This window comes from Malaya genurostris, chromosome 1, assembly GCF_030247185.1.
Source record: "Malaya genurostris strain Urasoe2022 chromosome 1, Malgen_1.1, whole genome shotgun sequence".
Taxonomy (NCBI): domain Eukaryota; kingdom Metazoa; phylum Arthropoda; class Insecta; order Diptera; family Culicidae; genus Malaya; species Malaya genurostris.
The window spans coordinates 96500743-96516886 of NC_080570.1; the positions used below are offsets into that span (position 1 = coordinate 96500743).

A 16144-nucleotide genomic window follows, 5' to 3' on the forward strand; every position below is an offset into this window, starting at 1 on the left:
GTTCTTCATTCTTCCGGGAATGCTGAATGATGCTTTTGTAAAATCTCTAAATCTTCTCGGGGTTTGGAGGTTTTATTAAGTGTGCATTTTGGCACCTGCAAATCGTTCAGAATCCTTTCGAGGATGAAGAACGATTTGTTTTTTATGGTTTGTGATGTTTTCCCACCTTACCCACCTTGTGATTTCCGTCCATGTTCTTTTTATTCTTTTCTACCCATCAGAAAAATGATGAGAAGCCACGGCAAGCAACAAATCTGCAAATAACTAGGGGAACGTGTCACTTGAGCCAGTTAGTTCTGATTCCTGATTAGAAGTTGAAGGAGTGTTCATTTTATAAAAGGAAAAGCATTTCTTAATTTTTAATAGCACTCCACCACCGGAGAGTTTCTATCGAGACATTAAAATTTTTAGTAATGTTTTATATAAGGCATGTTTCACACAAAGCAAATACATCACATTTTGACTATGCCATAAAACTTTAAATGAATCAAGTTTTGGCATGCTTCGACAATTCTACTGCAAGACAGTAACTGAATCATTTGCGGCGGATGATAAATTGTCCATCATATGATACAAACCCTGAGAGAATTGGCCATTGAGCTGATAACTGCTTTAAAAAAGTTCTAGTTATTGGAAGGAATGCCGATATGAAGGTCTTTAGGGGTTCAGGAATATTCCAACAGCATTCTTAAGTTAGTTATCGACTGTCAAACTCGCTCCAGTGACAACACCGTCAATTTCCTCATTTTTCGATGAAATGTAAACTCGATTTTCTAGAACGAAGGTCTAGGTTACAATTTGGTCAGCCTGTTTCGAATAGTTAACAACTCGATTTTAATTTCTATTAACTTTTGAAATTTCTACGACTTCTGAAAACCGTAATGTCAAATCTTTTGTAATTTGCATCAAATTGAACGGTTTTAATTTTCGCCGAAAATAGACTATCCATGGCCCTGAAGTACCCTCTAGATAATGTTTTACTCTAGGGGTATTAAAGCTCTTGCTAGTATCCGAAATCGAATTCGGATGATCATAACATTAACTGTTTTTTTTTAAATTAATAATATCAAAATGAAAACTTACGAATAGTAAAACTTCAGTTATAGTGAAAATAATAAAATTGAATTAAATTAAATCTACCTTGCTGCTGTTGTCTCTGTTGCTTTGCCGTGATGAAAACCGATGAACTGAGAGTATATTCCGGCTGTACCTGTTATGCGTTGCCAGTCGTCGTAAAGCTCACCCCAACGATTTCCAATCTACCGTCTTCTAGAATTGCTTTCTTCTAACTCAATTGCCCTGCCGTCGTGGTCTTCACTGAACTTGGAGTGTAACGCCTGTACCTGTCCGTAGGTACAGCACTATAGCTCTTGGTGGTGATTAAATGTGATGCTTGCTGTGTAGCACCACGCGATATATGTTGTCTCTTTCGATCAAACGCAGCAAGTACTGTACACCGTACAAAATCTGGTACTAGATGGATGTTTCTGCAACTCAACACTGATGAGCCTTTGCACTTTTGCGTCTCCGCACCTTTGTGCATCAGCACTTCTATGCGTTCGCGCCTCTGTTTTTCTTCATCTCTGTGCGTATGAATGGGATGGCCTACATTGCCTGCTTTCAAGTCGGGAACACCCCGAGAATCAGCTGTGCATCAGCCTTCGCTTGCACTGCATCTTTTGCGATTGGCACTAACAGAATTTTTATTTGCAGCTAAAGTTGTCTTTGTCTCGGTAGCGGCCGTTAACTCACAAGCCAGTAATAACGAAACACAACTTCTCTGTTTGAATGCTTTTTAATGAATTAACTCATTCCTTAACAAGCACCTTTTGACTCAACCTACCATTGATGATTTGACATCTTTGCGAGTCTCGCCAACAAGGCCGTTTTCTGTTTGTGGTGTAGACTACTGTAGGCTTGTTTGACAAAAGGTTGCCCCGCATTAGGCCAACCAGGCCGACATGACCTCGACTTTTTTCTGCTTCGACTATGCCTGAGCTGCACATGCCCACTGCATGTGCAGCTCATCCACAGCCGAAGCAGAAAAAAGTCGTAGTCGGGTTGATCAAGTCGACATAGTGCGGCGTGCATAGCGATCTTCATTAGTAATCGCATGCTTCTCCCTCCACAAAAAAAAAACAACTTTCATAGAATTTTTATTTGTAGCTGCTGTTCGATCAGAGATCTACGACTATTTATGTTTATTTATTTATTATTTTATGCTCATATTTGGTAGTGTTGAACCCGGGTTGCGTCAGAGAGACGAATTTGTGTGCGTTAGAGAGACGTCCAATAGCTCAATAGAACAATCAATACACATGTGAATGAATTGGAAATAGCTATGTGAAAACCATTGTCAGGAAATTTCCGCTTATGAAGTGAACTCGAAAAAGTAAGCCGAACAAAACCCTGAGGTTAGCATAAGAAAAGCGAGAAACTTACAGACAAACAGAGGGAGCACATAGAAATCTACTCAACTAAGTTCAGCTTCTACTCTGATAGTCTTCTCGGCTTTTGCATGATATTTTTTTCCAGCTTAGCTACGATTTCCACAGTGGCGTCTCTTGGCAAAATTTACGAGTTGTGCACTGCTTATGTTATACGATATCAGATGTAGCAGTTCGTTGCCAGTAAAAACTAAAGTTTAATGATGCGATTTTCAATACAACAAAATAACAACATACTTTTGGAATAGAATTTTTAATAAAACTTATGTCGGATCATCGATACAGTACAGGAATTCGGTGCTCCGCACGTCAAGCAAATCAGTACACCTTCATCAACAAAGCTGCTTCGAAGTTGCAACTGAGACAGCTTATTTATTTCAACTGCCATTAGTATAAGCCATCCTTTTCCCCATCGTTGCACGTGCGCCAGATTAAGAAGCTTTTTTTAGTCGACGCTGTGGTTGATACCAACGTCAATATTAGTCTTCTAAGCTGAATGGTTTCTGAAAAGACATCTTAAAGTTGCTTACCAATTTCCAAAATTTCTGGCACCTTTATTACGGTGAACTCTGATCACACTCGGAGAAACGTGCACAAAGCTCTTTTTTTGCAACTGCCGTAAATATTGCGAGAATCTTGTATAATCAAGTAGAATTAGGAAACTTTACACCCGGCGAACGACCGTTAGTAGGTTAAAGACGGGTATAAATAAATGATATAAAAAAACGAAACTTTACACGTGTAAGTCCAAAAAATAGTACATCAAGTTCGATTGAATGCGATCGATCAATGAATTGTACACTTTGAGATATTTTGAAGTCGCTCTATGCCTAAACGTTACCACACGGATTTATATCTAAGCGTTCCAAAGTAGCCAAACGGGTTTCAGACGGATGTCGTCTACACCAATATTTCCTCTTCCTTCGACAAAATTAATTATGACATTATATCTCCGGAATCGTCATCTTGTTAAAATTGAAAATTATGTTTCGGAAGACATCTGGGCTTCCGCAGGGGAGCCATCTCGGCTCTTTGATCTTCTTGCTGTACTTCAACCATGTTAATTTTTCTCTAGAAGGACCGCAGTTATCTTTCGCAGATAACTTCAAAATCTACCATGTTATTGGCAGCTCAGAGAATACGTCGTTTCCTCCGCGACAATTGGTAATCTTTGCAATTGGTGCAAATTGAATCAAATGATCGCGAGTCCAGACAAATGCCCAATCACACCGTTTACGAGATACAATATTAAAGGATTTGTGATTAGTAGATTGACATGCATCAATGATCTTGATGTTTTTTTTTCTTGACAAGCAGTTGACAGTCAAGCAACATACCAGCTACAATGATGCTAAAGCTTCTGGCTACCTGGGAATCGTGGTAAGGATGGCCAAGCATTCTACAAATTTTTACTGCTTGAAATACCTATATTGTCAACTCGTATGTTCGTCTCTGGAATACTACTCAGTTGTTTGGAAGCCTTTCTACCTCAATGACAATCATATAATCAAATCGATACATAGTAGACTCGTTCGATTCGCTCTTTTTCCTTGGAATATTTCTCAACTACCGAGCTATGGAAGTCGCAGATTGCTAATTAGTCTAGGCACACTAGAAGTAAGACGGGAGCTGTCGCGTGCTTCAATGATTCAAAATGTTTTGAACGACAGTATCGACTGTATCATTTTGCTCATCGAGCTCTTCGTACGATTGTCTTTCTTCAGTCTCCTTTACGATCCTCATGTGCACGAAAATGGCACCAGAACAATGACAAAAAATGCTTGAATGAATGTTAGCAAATCCGTGCTAGTCCATGACATTATAATAATGCTATCAAAAAAGTATGTTACGATTTTGTCACCTCTGGTAATGTAATAATTTCTCAATCAACAAATCATGACTACACCAATACGAAGGATTGATTGTTTTGACAAATAATAAATCTGTATGAAATGTTCAAAACGACGAATGTAACAATGAGAGATTCTCTTTGTTTACTTTCTCTTTCGATTTTTACGGTACTCTTAGCAATCCTTCACTCCAATTATTTACCGATAATAATAACTAAAGCTATCATCTTTGAATCTGCACTGAAGAAATTACCGAAAAAATCAGGAATGTTTCGCAATAATCGAAAGAAAAAGTAAACAAAGAGAATCTCTCATTGTTACATTCGTCGTTTTGAATATTTTATACAGAAATAACAAAATGTCTCGATATTTAACAATTAGTGAGCCAAACCAATGAAATTTAAAAAAAAAAGTTAAGTTTAAATAATGATTATAGACACAAGATAAGCACTTATTATTATAGAAAGTAGTTCTCAGGTATACATTCAGATATTAACATAAATGGTGTAATTATACAACATTCATCATGGCATGTGCAGGTTAGTGTGGACCTACTAACATTCTCATGGAGATAAAATTTCGGAATCAATCAATCGAGAGGATACTTACAGGTAATGCAGTAGTGACTTCAATCTCCTTGTTATTTATTAGTGATATACACAAATAATGGTATCAAAGGTAATATGAATATGTGAATCATTATAAGCGAGGAAAGATTAGCTTCAAGTTTTGCTTTCAACTACGGATGAGCGGTGATGCAAAAACAAGTTTGACGTTTCTAATTTTTATTATATGCCGAGGAGTCGAGTTATGGGTCATGACAATTACTTCAAAAAGGAATTATGCATGATAATTCAATTTTTGATCCATAATAAATACCTAAATGGATCTAATAGATGTTTTCAAAAAATAAATCTTGCTATGAACAACTCAACATAACCAACATAAAACAAACAGAGGAATAAAACAGAAACACTCTAGAGGTACTCTAGCGAATAAAAACCTGCTCCTGCTTGATTCCGTTACAACAAAAGGGGTACCATAACGACTTACATCAACATGTAAATCCTGTAAAAAGTAAGTTAATATGTTTAAATCCTCCACGTTAGCAATATTTCGGATAACCGTCAAATGCTCTTCGTAGTGAAACATTTTTCAACTTTTGGAAGTAGCTTACCTTCACTTCGATGTCACCAATCTTATTAACCGCTCGGATAATGGGTCTACCAACCATGGATGGAAAAATATGAGCAGGAAAATTGCTCCCAGCATAACCACATTTTACGAACTGAAAATATATACATATAAACATTTATTGTAATTTCAAACGACTCATTGTGGTCCTAATTATAATTTCGAACACTGTTCGGTCCGAGAAATATGTAGACAAGCTATAATCGGTTTCCTTAAAGTTTACGTTTATGAGTTTAATAATTTTAATAATCTGGTAAACATTCTTCATAAATTTATGAATTTGTTAATCAATTCCTTGAGAAAAACGAAAAAAAGAAATCTATGAATCAATAGATAACATTACAATATACTCACTCCAGTTCCATTATCGCAAACTATAACATTTCTGCCTTTACTATCCATTGCAGATATTTAGATGTTACCCAATTGACTAGTGAAGATCTTATCGTCAAAGGTGACTTTTTCTTATCTTTTGTGACGAACTTCAGCTAAAACTAATAATTTTCGCCAGATTTCTGTATTGGAATGGTAAAATTCAGAGGAGAGCGATTCTAAAAGTATGACTAATCTTTAGATTGACAAACATACACGCTTAGAAAAACTTACTCAGAGTTCGAGTACTACCCGCATAGCGTTTTGGCTACCTGGGCAGCCATGGCCACCAGACGGCTACCAAAATTGATTCAGTGACGGTTGTCAAATCCAATTTGACAAAACAAAGTCGCCTGTTTCTAAGCTAGCCGAGCGTTTTCATCTTCTCACCTTCGCTGAAAATGTCAAAGATTTCAATGTGGAAAAATCCTGGAGGATATCTGTTGTATCGTTTGAGTTGTATATCTGGCAGCGGTGAGGCAGTCGGTCATGCGTTAAATGTGTTAAATGCGCAGGCAACTTTTTACATGCATTTTAGGATCATTTACGTACCAATTCTACACCAGACGGCGCTTTTGGTGTTACGGGTTGCTTAAATGCAGTACTATTACACTAAAGAATCTAGGTTTATTCTATTTATGGTACTAGACAATTTTGACCGGGATGCATTGTCGGTGAGCAAAAGAAAGGTCTCACCACCTATCGTATAGAGACCAAAACCGCACTGAGAACTACAAAATCTGGTAAAACTTGTAAAATCTGGTAAAATTTGTAAAATCTGGCAAAATATCTGGTTAGTTAAGCGGCTCTTAATGACACTTCTGTTCAAACGCTCGTCATTACTGCATTACTGTACATCATTACTTCTTAGCATTACACGTTCATTATTAATGATGAGTATTTGTAACTACTCCAGCACGGGGCTTGTAACCAGATTAACTTTCCCTCAGTAATTAAAAAATATTAGCAATATTCTTCATCTTCGTTTAGCTGAAAATAAAATTGATTTGCCATTGAAATGTTAAAGTTAATAAAACATTAATAATTTAAATCTACACTTTGTCATTTTCAGAATTTTTTTTCACGTATAGTTCTAAAGAGAATTTTTACTTCATGGTTGTCAAATTTTCTCATCTAATACAACTGACGATATTCAGCACTTCCACACAAAAAAAGAAGAAATAATGTTGGTAATGATGGAAAATCCGGAATTCCATCATTACTCGTGTCATTACTGAACTCGTTGACCTTACACAATCAATAAAAGTGTCATTACGTTTTAGTAATGACATCTTTAATGATCGGGTAAGGGCCGCTTTATAGTATGTTCACATTAGCGCTGATATCAAGTGATATACGAATATACTTGATATCCGATTATATCATGTGCGATATCACTTGATATCCCATACAATTTGATGTCAACGCGTATCACCATTTTGGCATGATATCCGGGATATCATATACGATATCATGTCGAGTTGTCGAAAATCGCAACTAGCAATACGGATAATGGCATTGAACGCACTCATTTATGAATGCCACTTCGAGAGTGACAATAAACAATCATTGTAATTTCGAATTCTTTAACGAATACTGGCGTTCGGAGACCATTACATGCAAGATTTCAATTATAGATTTAATTATGGTAGAGAAAAGTAATATTATTGATGACAACTTTTTTGTCAAACTATTTCAATTCATTCATATGTGAACACTTCGACGTGATATGTATATCATCTTGGTACACACTAAGATTTAATTCCTTTGTTCGGTAATATTTTTGACGAGATCTTTCGGTAATCTATCGAAATAACCGATATTTCGGTACATGGTTATGCAAATTTTCACCGAACGATCAGTTCAACGTAAATTTTCATTACAGAATTCTGTATTAGATATACAATTGATACGGTACACCTGAATCGACGACACGACCAGGCACTCCGAAGAAAAATCGGAGTGAAAAGCGTTCGTGAGCGATTTACCGCCAGTTACCACAAATATAGCGACCCCTTGAAAATGATAAAAATTATCTTCTTGCGCAATACTGTTTAAGTTGCTACGAACCAGTTACCAAGGAGTCCCAAAATAAATAAATAAACCATAATGTCGAATAAAACCAAAACGAAACCCTTGAGATTTTAAACTTTTTTCCCATCTGCAGAACAGGATATATCCACTAGTGAATTTATTTTTAGCGTTCATTGTATTGAAATATGTTTTTATGAAAAAATATGCTGAGAACAATCTGGATCCTACTGGATTACTTCACGGCAGACGCTTCAACAAGGCAGAATATGTACTGAATCAGGTTAAAAAGTCTTAATGGCGTACTTTGGCGCTTAATTATGGCATACCGTTTCAGGACACCAAAAATTACACCTGGACCACGCGACAGGATAATAAGCATCAGTGCAAATTACAAATTAGGTAAGCACGATCGGTCTTCGGGATCACGTGAGGCTATTCGCTATTGATTCGAACTGCATGATCTTTGTGTTTGGGTATTATTAGTCGTCTATAGATATTGATTTAGAAACTCATTCAACTTACGAGTTTAACCGTCCGGCCCTCGTTCAACAACCCTACAAACAGATGTTCATGTTTGTAATGCTAGACGGAAATCATATTACAAAATACGACGAAGTTAAACGCTTTCACAACACGCGAGGTCTGAGGAATTTGAATAAATTTCACAAGTTGGCTGAGTTTCTGCGAAATATTCGAAACAGTGAGCGTCTCCGCAACATGTTGTCTCATGTATTTGAAAGGGATGATGATGATAGATGAGGATTTGATTTATCGTTTCTAGAAGAGTTTAAAGTCTTATTACATTATAAGTAGTTTGAAAGTAACCTTTTCGATCATATTGAACATTTTTCTTTTTTCCGAATTACAGAATTATCCCGCATCAAAGCCAGGTTCAACAGTGCTAAACCGAATTATAAATTTGGAATACCTTCAATACGTTGGACCGTTAGGTGTCATTAGCAGTTTTACATAAACTGCTGTTGCACTGATGAGCCAAAGGCTAAACGTAGAAATTGATTCACCTTCAAGTTTGGATTGAGGGTTCAACGATTTGGAACAAATACAGAAGTTGAAAATATATAAAGAATTGACGAATAATTGAATTAGTTTTACTTTAGAAAAGAACAAATGAATTTTGTATATATAGTGTATTGTTCCTGCATATGAAAGATTTTTTATACAATATATTTTTTACCGGTACAGTATATCCTTGCATATCATTTTTGCTTCGTGTTCATCATCTTCATATATGTATAGTCAGAAAGATTCGATTTCAATAACAGTTTATGGTTATGTTCTATTCCCTTTAAATAAACTTCTCAGTAGTACCCTGTAGTCGTACCCGATTATGTGCCACTAACGTGATTTGATTACGACCACAATGGTGTATCACTTTACACCATCTTCGATTATCACAACAGAACTGATAGTTACACTCAAACGTATTCTACAGCCTGCTCCAAGTTTGGCACTTGGGTCAACACTTACATTCCTCAAGTATTTCGTAGTGCCCTGTAGGATTTTAGGCAGTAACAGGCATACGTAATTCAAGTGCAGCAAAAACGTTCAGGTAGGTTTCAGTTGTATTCTCGATAACACCGATGTGTTGAACATGTACATGCCGTAGTTGATTATGTGACTGTGGTGAAACTTCATCAGTTCTTAAAAAAAAGTCACGAATTCAAAATTCTCTTAAAGAGTAAAGTTAATACCTGGTAGTGGGCCTGCTGCACCTTTCAATTTTTTCTCATTCAAGCTTCCATTCATTCAGTGCGGTAGGATACCGTCAATATTTCTTATATAGTAAATTAGTTCAATACTTTTCAATACATTACTTTTTACTTGAAAAAAAAGCTAATTCACATCAGCCTTAACGAAATCCTCTGTCGGATAGAAATAATCGAGCCACTGGTATGTAACGTGATGATGTCGGAGAACTTGCAACTTACCCCGAAATAAAAATCTTCCACTCGAGGCAGTTTGTTTTGTTTACATTTCTTAAGTCTTCAATGTGCAATAACCAAGGTTATGGTAACTGTTATTCAAAATCAATAATTGACCAACATTTGTTGCCAGTTTCATTAGTTTTCCTGGTAATTTTGTTTTGACATTACCAGTTACTGAGGGGTAGTTAGATTTGCGATATAGTTTAGATAGACGAGTGGCAGGTCGTGTCGTCGTCTGAATAGTCGCCGAATACGGTAAAAATCCTACTGTCCGTTTGGTAAAGTTATCTTCCAATAATCGAACTTCTGTGAAAACTGATTGTCATGAAATTAACAGTTATTAAAATATTCAGTGAGTGTCTTTTTATTAACCAAACGAAAAAAATGTTGAAATGAACCCTTGGATTGAGGTACAGGTGATAAAAGTTTTTATGACATTAGAGCCACTAACAGCTTTTTGTTTACTTATAGGCAGAAAAAAATATTGTATCACTTGTCCACTTGCTGCCAACACAAATCGTTTAAGGGTAATTTTGGTTGAACTCGTCGGATTGTGCAGTATTTTGGAAGGCGCTTATAATTCCGGTCAGTCGGAACATCTGACACTTCTTAAATTTCTCGTTGAATAAAACCAATTTCTCCATTCGTTTTTGTTAATATGTGTTGTTTTTTGAAATCCGAAAATCCAGAATTTTAACCAAAGGAAAACAAACAAACAAAAATTACCGAACAATCTGTTAGATCCATTTGGTTTACAGTGTATGGTAGTTGTTTGACAGTTCAGCAATTACCGAACGATCGGTAATCAATTCAACTACCGAACTAATTACCGAACGTTCAGCTGTTGAAAATTCGGTAAAAATATACCGAATACTGCGAAATTTTTTAAGTGTGTATATCAAGTGATATCAGCGCTAATGTGAACATATACTATTATAGTATGTTCACATTATCGATGATATCAAGTGATATAGGGATATACTTGATATCCAATGATATCATGTGCGATATCACTTGATATCCCATACAATTTGATGTCAACGCGTATCTCCATTTAGCATGATATATCCGGGATATCCTGTACGATATCATGTCGAGTTGTCAAAAATCGCAACTAGCAACACGGATAATGGCATTGAACGCACTCATTTATGAACGTCACTTTGAGAGTGACAATAAACAATCATTATAATTTTGATTTTATCAACGAATATTGGCGTTCGGAAACCGATAAAAGGGAAACTTCAATTATTGAATGAATTGTAGGAGAAAAGCAATATTATTGATCTTACTCCTATAATAAGAACATTTAATATGACAACTTGATTGTCAAACGATATCATTCCGATCATATGTGAACACTTCGACATGATATGCATATCATCTCGGTATATCAAATGATATCAGCACTAATGTGAACATGGTATTAGAGTGTCTGGCGAAGCGAGAAAAAATTGGTATTTGCCGGATAGCGGCCCTTACACGAGCATTAAAAATGTCATTTTAAATTATGACTAAGTAATGATGTATTTCAAATTTGTTAGAAATTTCGTCATTAGTGCACCATTACACGTTCATTAAAATGATATTATTTTTTAGTTATGACATTTTTAATGATTCGTCTAAGGGCCGCTGATAAGTCTGGAATAATGGCAACGCTGGTAGTCAGTTGCCAAAAGCAAGCAGCGATTTCAGATCTACGGAAATCTCCGTAGTTTACGGATTCGAAGATTTTCGGACCAACGTATCCGTATAGACAAAACTTACGAAAATTCGTTTTTTCTGCGGAAATTGAATTTATCTACGAAGATTTACGGGAACAAGTTTTGTCTGACGATTAAAAATATGCTTTGCACCTAGAGCTTCCCGAGAAAAATGGCAATCTACTGAAATGACACTACTACTATCTGGCATCGCTGAAAGCAACAAATACAACAATTCTGTATAAAATGTTCAAAACGACGTATGTAACAATGAGAGATTCTCTTTGTTTACTTTCTCTTTCGATTATTACGGTACTGTTAGCAATCCTTCACTCCAATTATTTACCGATAATAATAACTAAAGCTATCATCTTTGAATCTGCACTGAAGAAATTACCGAATAAAGCAGGAATGTTTCGCAATAATTGAAAGAGAAAATAAACAAAGAGAATCTCTCATTGTTACATACGTCGTTTTGAACATATTATAGAAAATTCTCGATTGATTTTTCAGAAGGCCTCAAAAGCAAGTGACAGTTTCTCTTTGTTTACATTCTCTTCTATTAATTACCAAGCGGTTTCCACGTTCACCACTCAACTCTTTGCAAAAAACAATACCCGAAACATTCGACTTTTAAAGAGAATTGTGAAACCCAAAAAAATCTTTATAATAACATCACAATAATCGAAAGAGAAAGTAAACATTGTCATTTGCTCTTACGGCCTTCTGAAAAATCAACCGAGATTTGTTGATGAGACGTACCATGGAAATGGACGGTCTTAGCGTCTTAGCCGTGTGTAAACAGATAAATCCACTTCCGGTGAAGCTCTCAACGCGTGAGCATGTGTACTCGTACAAGTGCGACGAAAATTTACGTATTGTTCAAATAAGATTTTTCACCACCCCGAAGGGAATCAGTATAGCGACGCCCCGCAACTATCATCGGAGTCACTGTAAAAGCAATTACACTCGAAAATAAAATAATCGAAAAAATAACCTAACAATAATCAGACGAGATGAGCCATCCTTGGCCTTAGCCTGTTACGTTAGTGACACAGTAAAATAAAAACAAATTGTAACTTTCTTCGAGCAATATGAGTTATGTTCCGTTTTGTTCCGCTAACTAATGCTGCTCTATCATTACAACACGTTCTATATAACTACAACACGTTTCACTCAAAAAACATGGCAAATAGTCGTTTTGAATATGTTAAGAGCTTTGAAACCTCAGACACATTGTTGCAGGATTGCTGGATTGTGGTAAGAGTCGACGGAAAAGGTTTCCACAAATTTTGTGACGTTCACAATTTCACTAAACCGAATGATGAACGAGCATTGAATTTAATGAATTTAGCTGCAGTAACAGTGATGCAACAATTCAACGAAATCGTGTTTTCCTACGGACAAAGTGATGAGTACTCGTTTATATTCCGGAGAAGTACTTCTATTTACGGAAGAAGAAGAGATAAATTGATTAGCTATGTGGGAAGTTTGTTTACATCGGCATATTTATTCAATTGGCACTTTATATTCAAGGATACAAATATATTGAAATACCCTCCTGTGTTTGATTCACGTGCTGTGCTATATCCAACTGATAAAAACCTTCGTGATTATGTCAGTTGGCGACAGGCTGATGTTCACATTAATAATCTTTATAATACCACATTTTGGAATTTAGTCGCCTCGGGTCTTAGCAATGCAGAGGTAAGTTTTTAAAATATTATCAACATATAATATATTTAATTTTACATGCAGGCAGAAAAACAACTACGTGGAACACTATCTGAGGATAAGAATGAAATATTATTTCAAAAGTTCCAAATCAACTACAATAATGAACCAATAATGTTTCGAAAAGGTACTATTCTTTTAAGGAAAAGAATAAATCTCATTGACAGTCATAAACATACTCTTATTGTGCCTTGTTTTGAGGACATGATAAAAGAAGATTTTTGGAATCGACATCCAGAATTATTAGATGAAAAATTGCAAAATGTCAACGCCTACGATATTGGAGATCGAATAAATCATGTCCTCGTATTATATCAAATGGAAAAATATAAACAAAGAAAATCTAAACAATAAAGCAATCTGAAAATTTGCATCACATTAGAACTTAATTAAGATTAATTTATATACCAAATATAATCCTGTAAATCCAATATTCTTATGCATGTTTACTTCAAAAGTTTAATACCTAACAGCTTTACTAGAGTACTAGTTTATAGTTCACACTTCTAATGTCCTTGTATATTAAAATTGTTCTCTAGTGTCAACGTTATATTTGTATTATAACCTTGCAAAGTTCACACAAATGGCCAAAGAAAAGTAAGCAACATATTCGTGTTAATTTTATGTTCGAAACCGTAATAGTGCCATATTTTGACAAACCATTGCCAAAGATTCAACTTAGTTAATTCTGTAAAGAAATTCCAAAAATATATGTTAAACAAATTAAAATTGTTATTAACATTTGAACGTATGACATATCATACGGCGGGATAATACAATCGTATTTTTTCCAAAGCATATTGTTAACTGATAATCTCGAGCATCAGAGTTTTCTGATTAGGTCTTTCGAAAATCTCTTGCCATCAGCAAATCAAATCCATTTTATTATATCTTCGAAATTTGGAATATTCAGAAACAAGGCAGCAAAAAATAAGGATAGGGACCCTTTAGGATTTGACGGACACGTAAATAAGAAGTAGAACGCTAGCTTAGAAAAGGAAACCTCCAAAACTTCGATAGTACTTCAACGGTACTATTTAAAATACATTGAATCGTGTATATATAGTATTTCTTGGTCAATACCACATTGATTGTTGGAAAAACAATCGGTCGTATTATTAACTTCGGTTAGAAGTGGTAGGAAGCACCAGTACTTCGGTTAGAAGGGGGATTCGGTAATTTCGAAAAGAAATTTAAATCGGATTGAATTGTTAGAGAAACAATCAGTCTTCTTGTATACTTCGGTTAGAAGTGGGATCCGGTAGTTTGGAATTAAACCCGGTAGTTTCGGATGGAAACAGAATCTAATATACAAAATTTCGGATTGAAACGGGATCGTCAAGTAACGAAGTTTCGCGTATAAAGAGCACTCGACAGGTTGTCGCAACAAGTTTGGAATCCGGTTAGGATAAGTCCAGAGTTTTACTGGCAATAAATAAATTGTTGGATGAGCAATTGGCGATAATAATATTACTTCGGTTAGAAGTGGGAACAGCCGGAATTGCGAAGAAGCGCTACCTGAAAGGTTTTCAGAGTACGTTGCTAAATTGACATTAGCCTATGATGATGAAATTCCACAAAACATTGAACATTTGAAAAAGCGGGATGATTGAATTGCATCAAAACAAGGCATGGGCAGAGGTTAGCTGTGCGCTAGAAAGTTTTAGAGCAATTCTTTCAAAGTGGATTTTCTCAATTAAGAAAGGCGGCAGATATAAAGCACGATTAGTCGCTAAAGGGTGTTCACAACGTTCAGGATTTGACTTCAGTGAAACATTTGCACCTGTGGCCAAATTGGAAAGTGTTCGTGTAATCCTAGCACTCGCAAACGAACATAAAATGCATGTTCATCAGATGGATGTAAAAACAGCATTTCTCAATGGAGAATTGGAAGAGGAAATTTACATGAAATTACCTGCGAATGAAATCGGAAAAATTATTCCTGTCCGTCTACACAGAAGTATATATGGATTGAAGCAAGCAAGCAGATCATGGAATAAACGGTTTGACGATGAAATTAAGCAACTTGGATTCATCGCATTAAAAAGTGACTGCTGCATCTACATGGAAAAATCAAAAGAAATATTTATTTTATATGTAGATGACATACTGTTGATTTCCAAGGATATTGGTAAAATTGACTGGATAAAAATCGAGCTTGGAAGGATATTCCAAATGAAAGATTTAAAAGAAGTGAAACATTTCCTTGGTATGGAAATAATTTGCGACAAACGTTGGAAATTTCACAAGCAGAATATGTGAAAAAGGTCCTGAAAAGGTTTGGAATGATTGACTGCAAACCAGTGGGGACACCGCTGGATGCAAATGCAAAATGGTCAAATAATGGTGGCAAGCCAACTGAGCATCCTTACAGAGAACTAGTAGGGTGTTTACAATATCTCTCTTTAACTTCAAGGCCGGATATATGCAATGCAGTTAGCAAACTTAGCTGTGCAACAGACGAGCACTGGTCAGGATTGAAACGTATATTAAGGTACTTGCAAGGAACCATGCATACCAAAATAGTGTATACACATGGAAATGATCAATCACCGTTAGTAGGATATGCTGACGCTGATTTTGCAAATGATACTGATGATAGAAAATCTGTATCAGGTTTTGCTTTCTTGTTATATGGAAACTTGGTTTCGTGGTCAACGAAACGGCAAGCAACGATTAGCTTATCAACGACAGAAGCTGAATTAATTGCATTATGCTCAGCGGCAACAGAAGGAATGTGGTTAACAAAGCTTCTGAGCGAATTGGGCATAGTGGTAACATTTGTCATCATGGACGACAGCATCCCTTGCATCCATATTGCAACGGAACCAAGGTCACATCAGAGAATGAAACATTTAGACATC

General features: G+C 35.9%; 2 protein-coding genes across 8 annotated transcripts in view; one reads left to right on the forward strand and one right to left on the reverse strand.

The window, feature by feature from the left end:
• Positions 1 to 12905, reverse strand: part of LOC131425171 (actin-related protein 2) — a 29530-nt gene extending 16625 nt beyond the window's left edge. The window contains exons 1-6 of one of the 7 annotated variants that reach the window (XM_058586820.1): positions 12773 to 12897; positions 6416 to 6562; positions 6098 to 6258; positions 5846 to 6042; positions 5475 to 5585; positions 4907 to 4933 (exon numbers count right to left, since the gene is read on the reverse strand). In XM_058586820.1, coding sequence (XP_058442803.1) covers positions 4907 to 4933; positions 5475 to 5585; positions 5846 to 5893 — 186 coding nt within the window. In that variant the 5' untranslated portion in view covers positions 5894 to 6042; positions 6098 to 6258; positions 6416 to 6562; positions 12773 to 12897. Of the gene's footprint in view, positions 1 to 4906; positions 4934 to 5350; positions 5366 to 5474; positions 5586 to 5845; positions 6055 to 6097; positions 6259 to 6415; positions 6564 to 12308; positions 12449 to 12772 lie in introns of those variants that run through there. The other 6 variants (XM_058586821.1, XM_058586818.1, XM_058586817.1 and 3 more) reach the window with 6 other exon arrangements.
• Positions 12648 to 13658, forward strand: LOC131425172 (probable tRNA(His) guanylyltransferase). Its single transcript, XM_058586824.1, has 2 exons — positions 12648 to 13253; positions 13305 to 13658. Exons 1-2 carry the CDS (start codon positions 12648 to 12650, stop codon positions 13632 to 13634), a joined length of 936 nt encoding a protein of 311 aa, XP_058442807.1. The 3' UTR covers positions 13635 to 13658.
• Positions 13659 to 16144: the final 2486 nt, after the last annotated feature.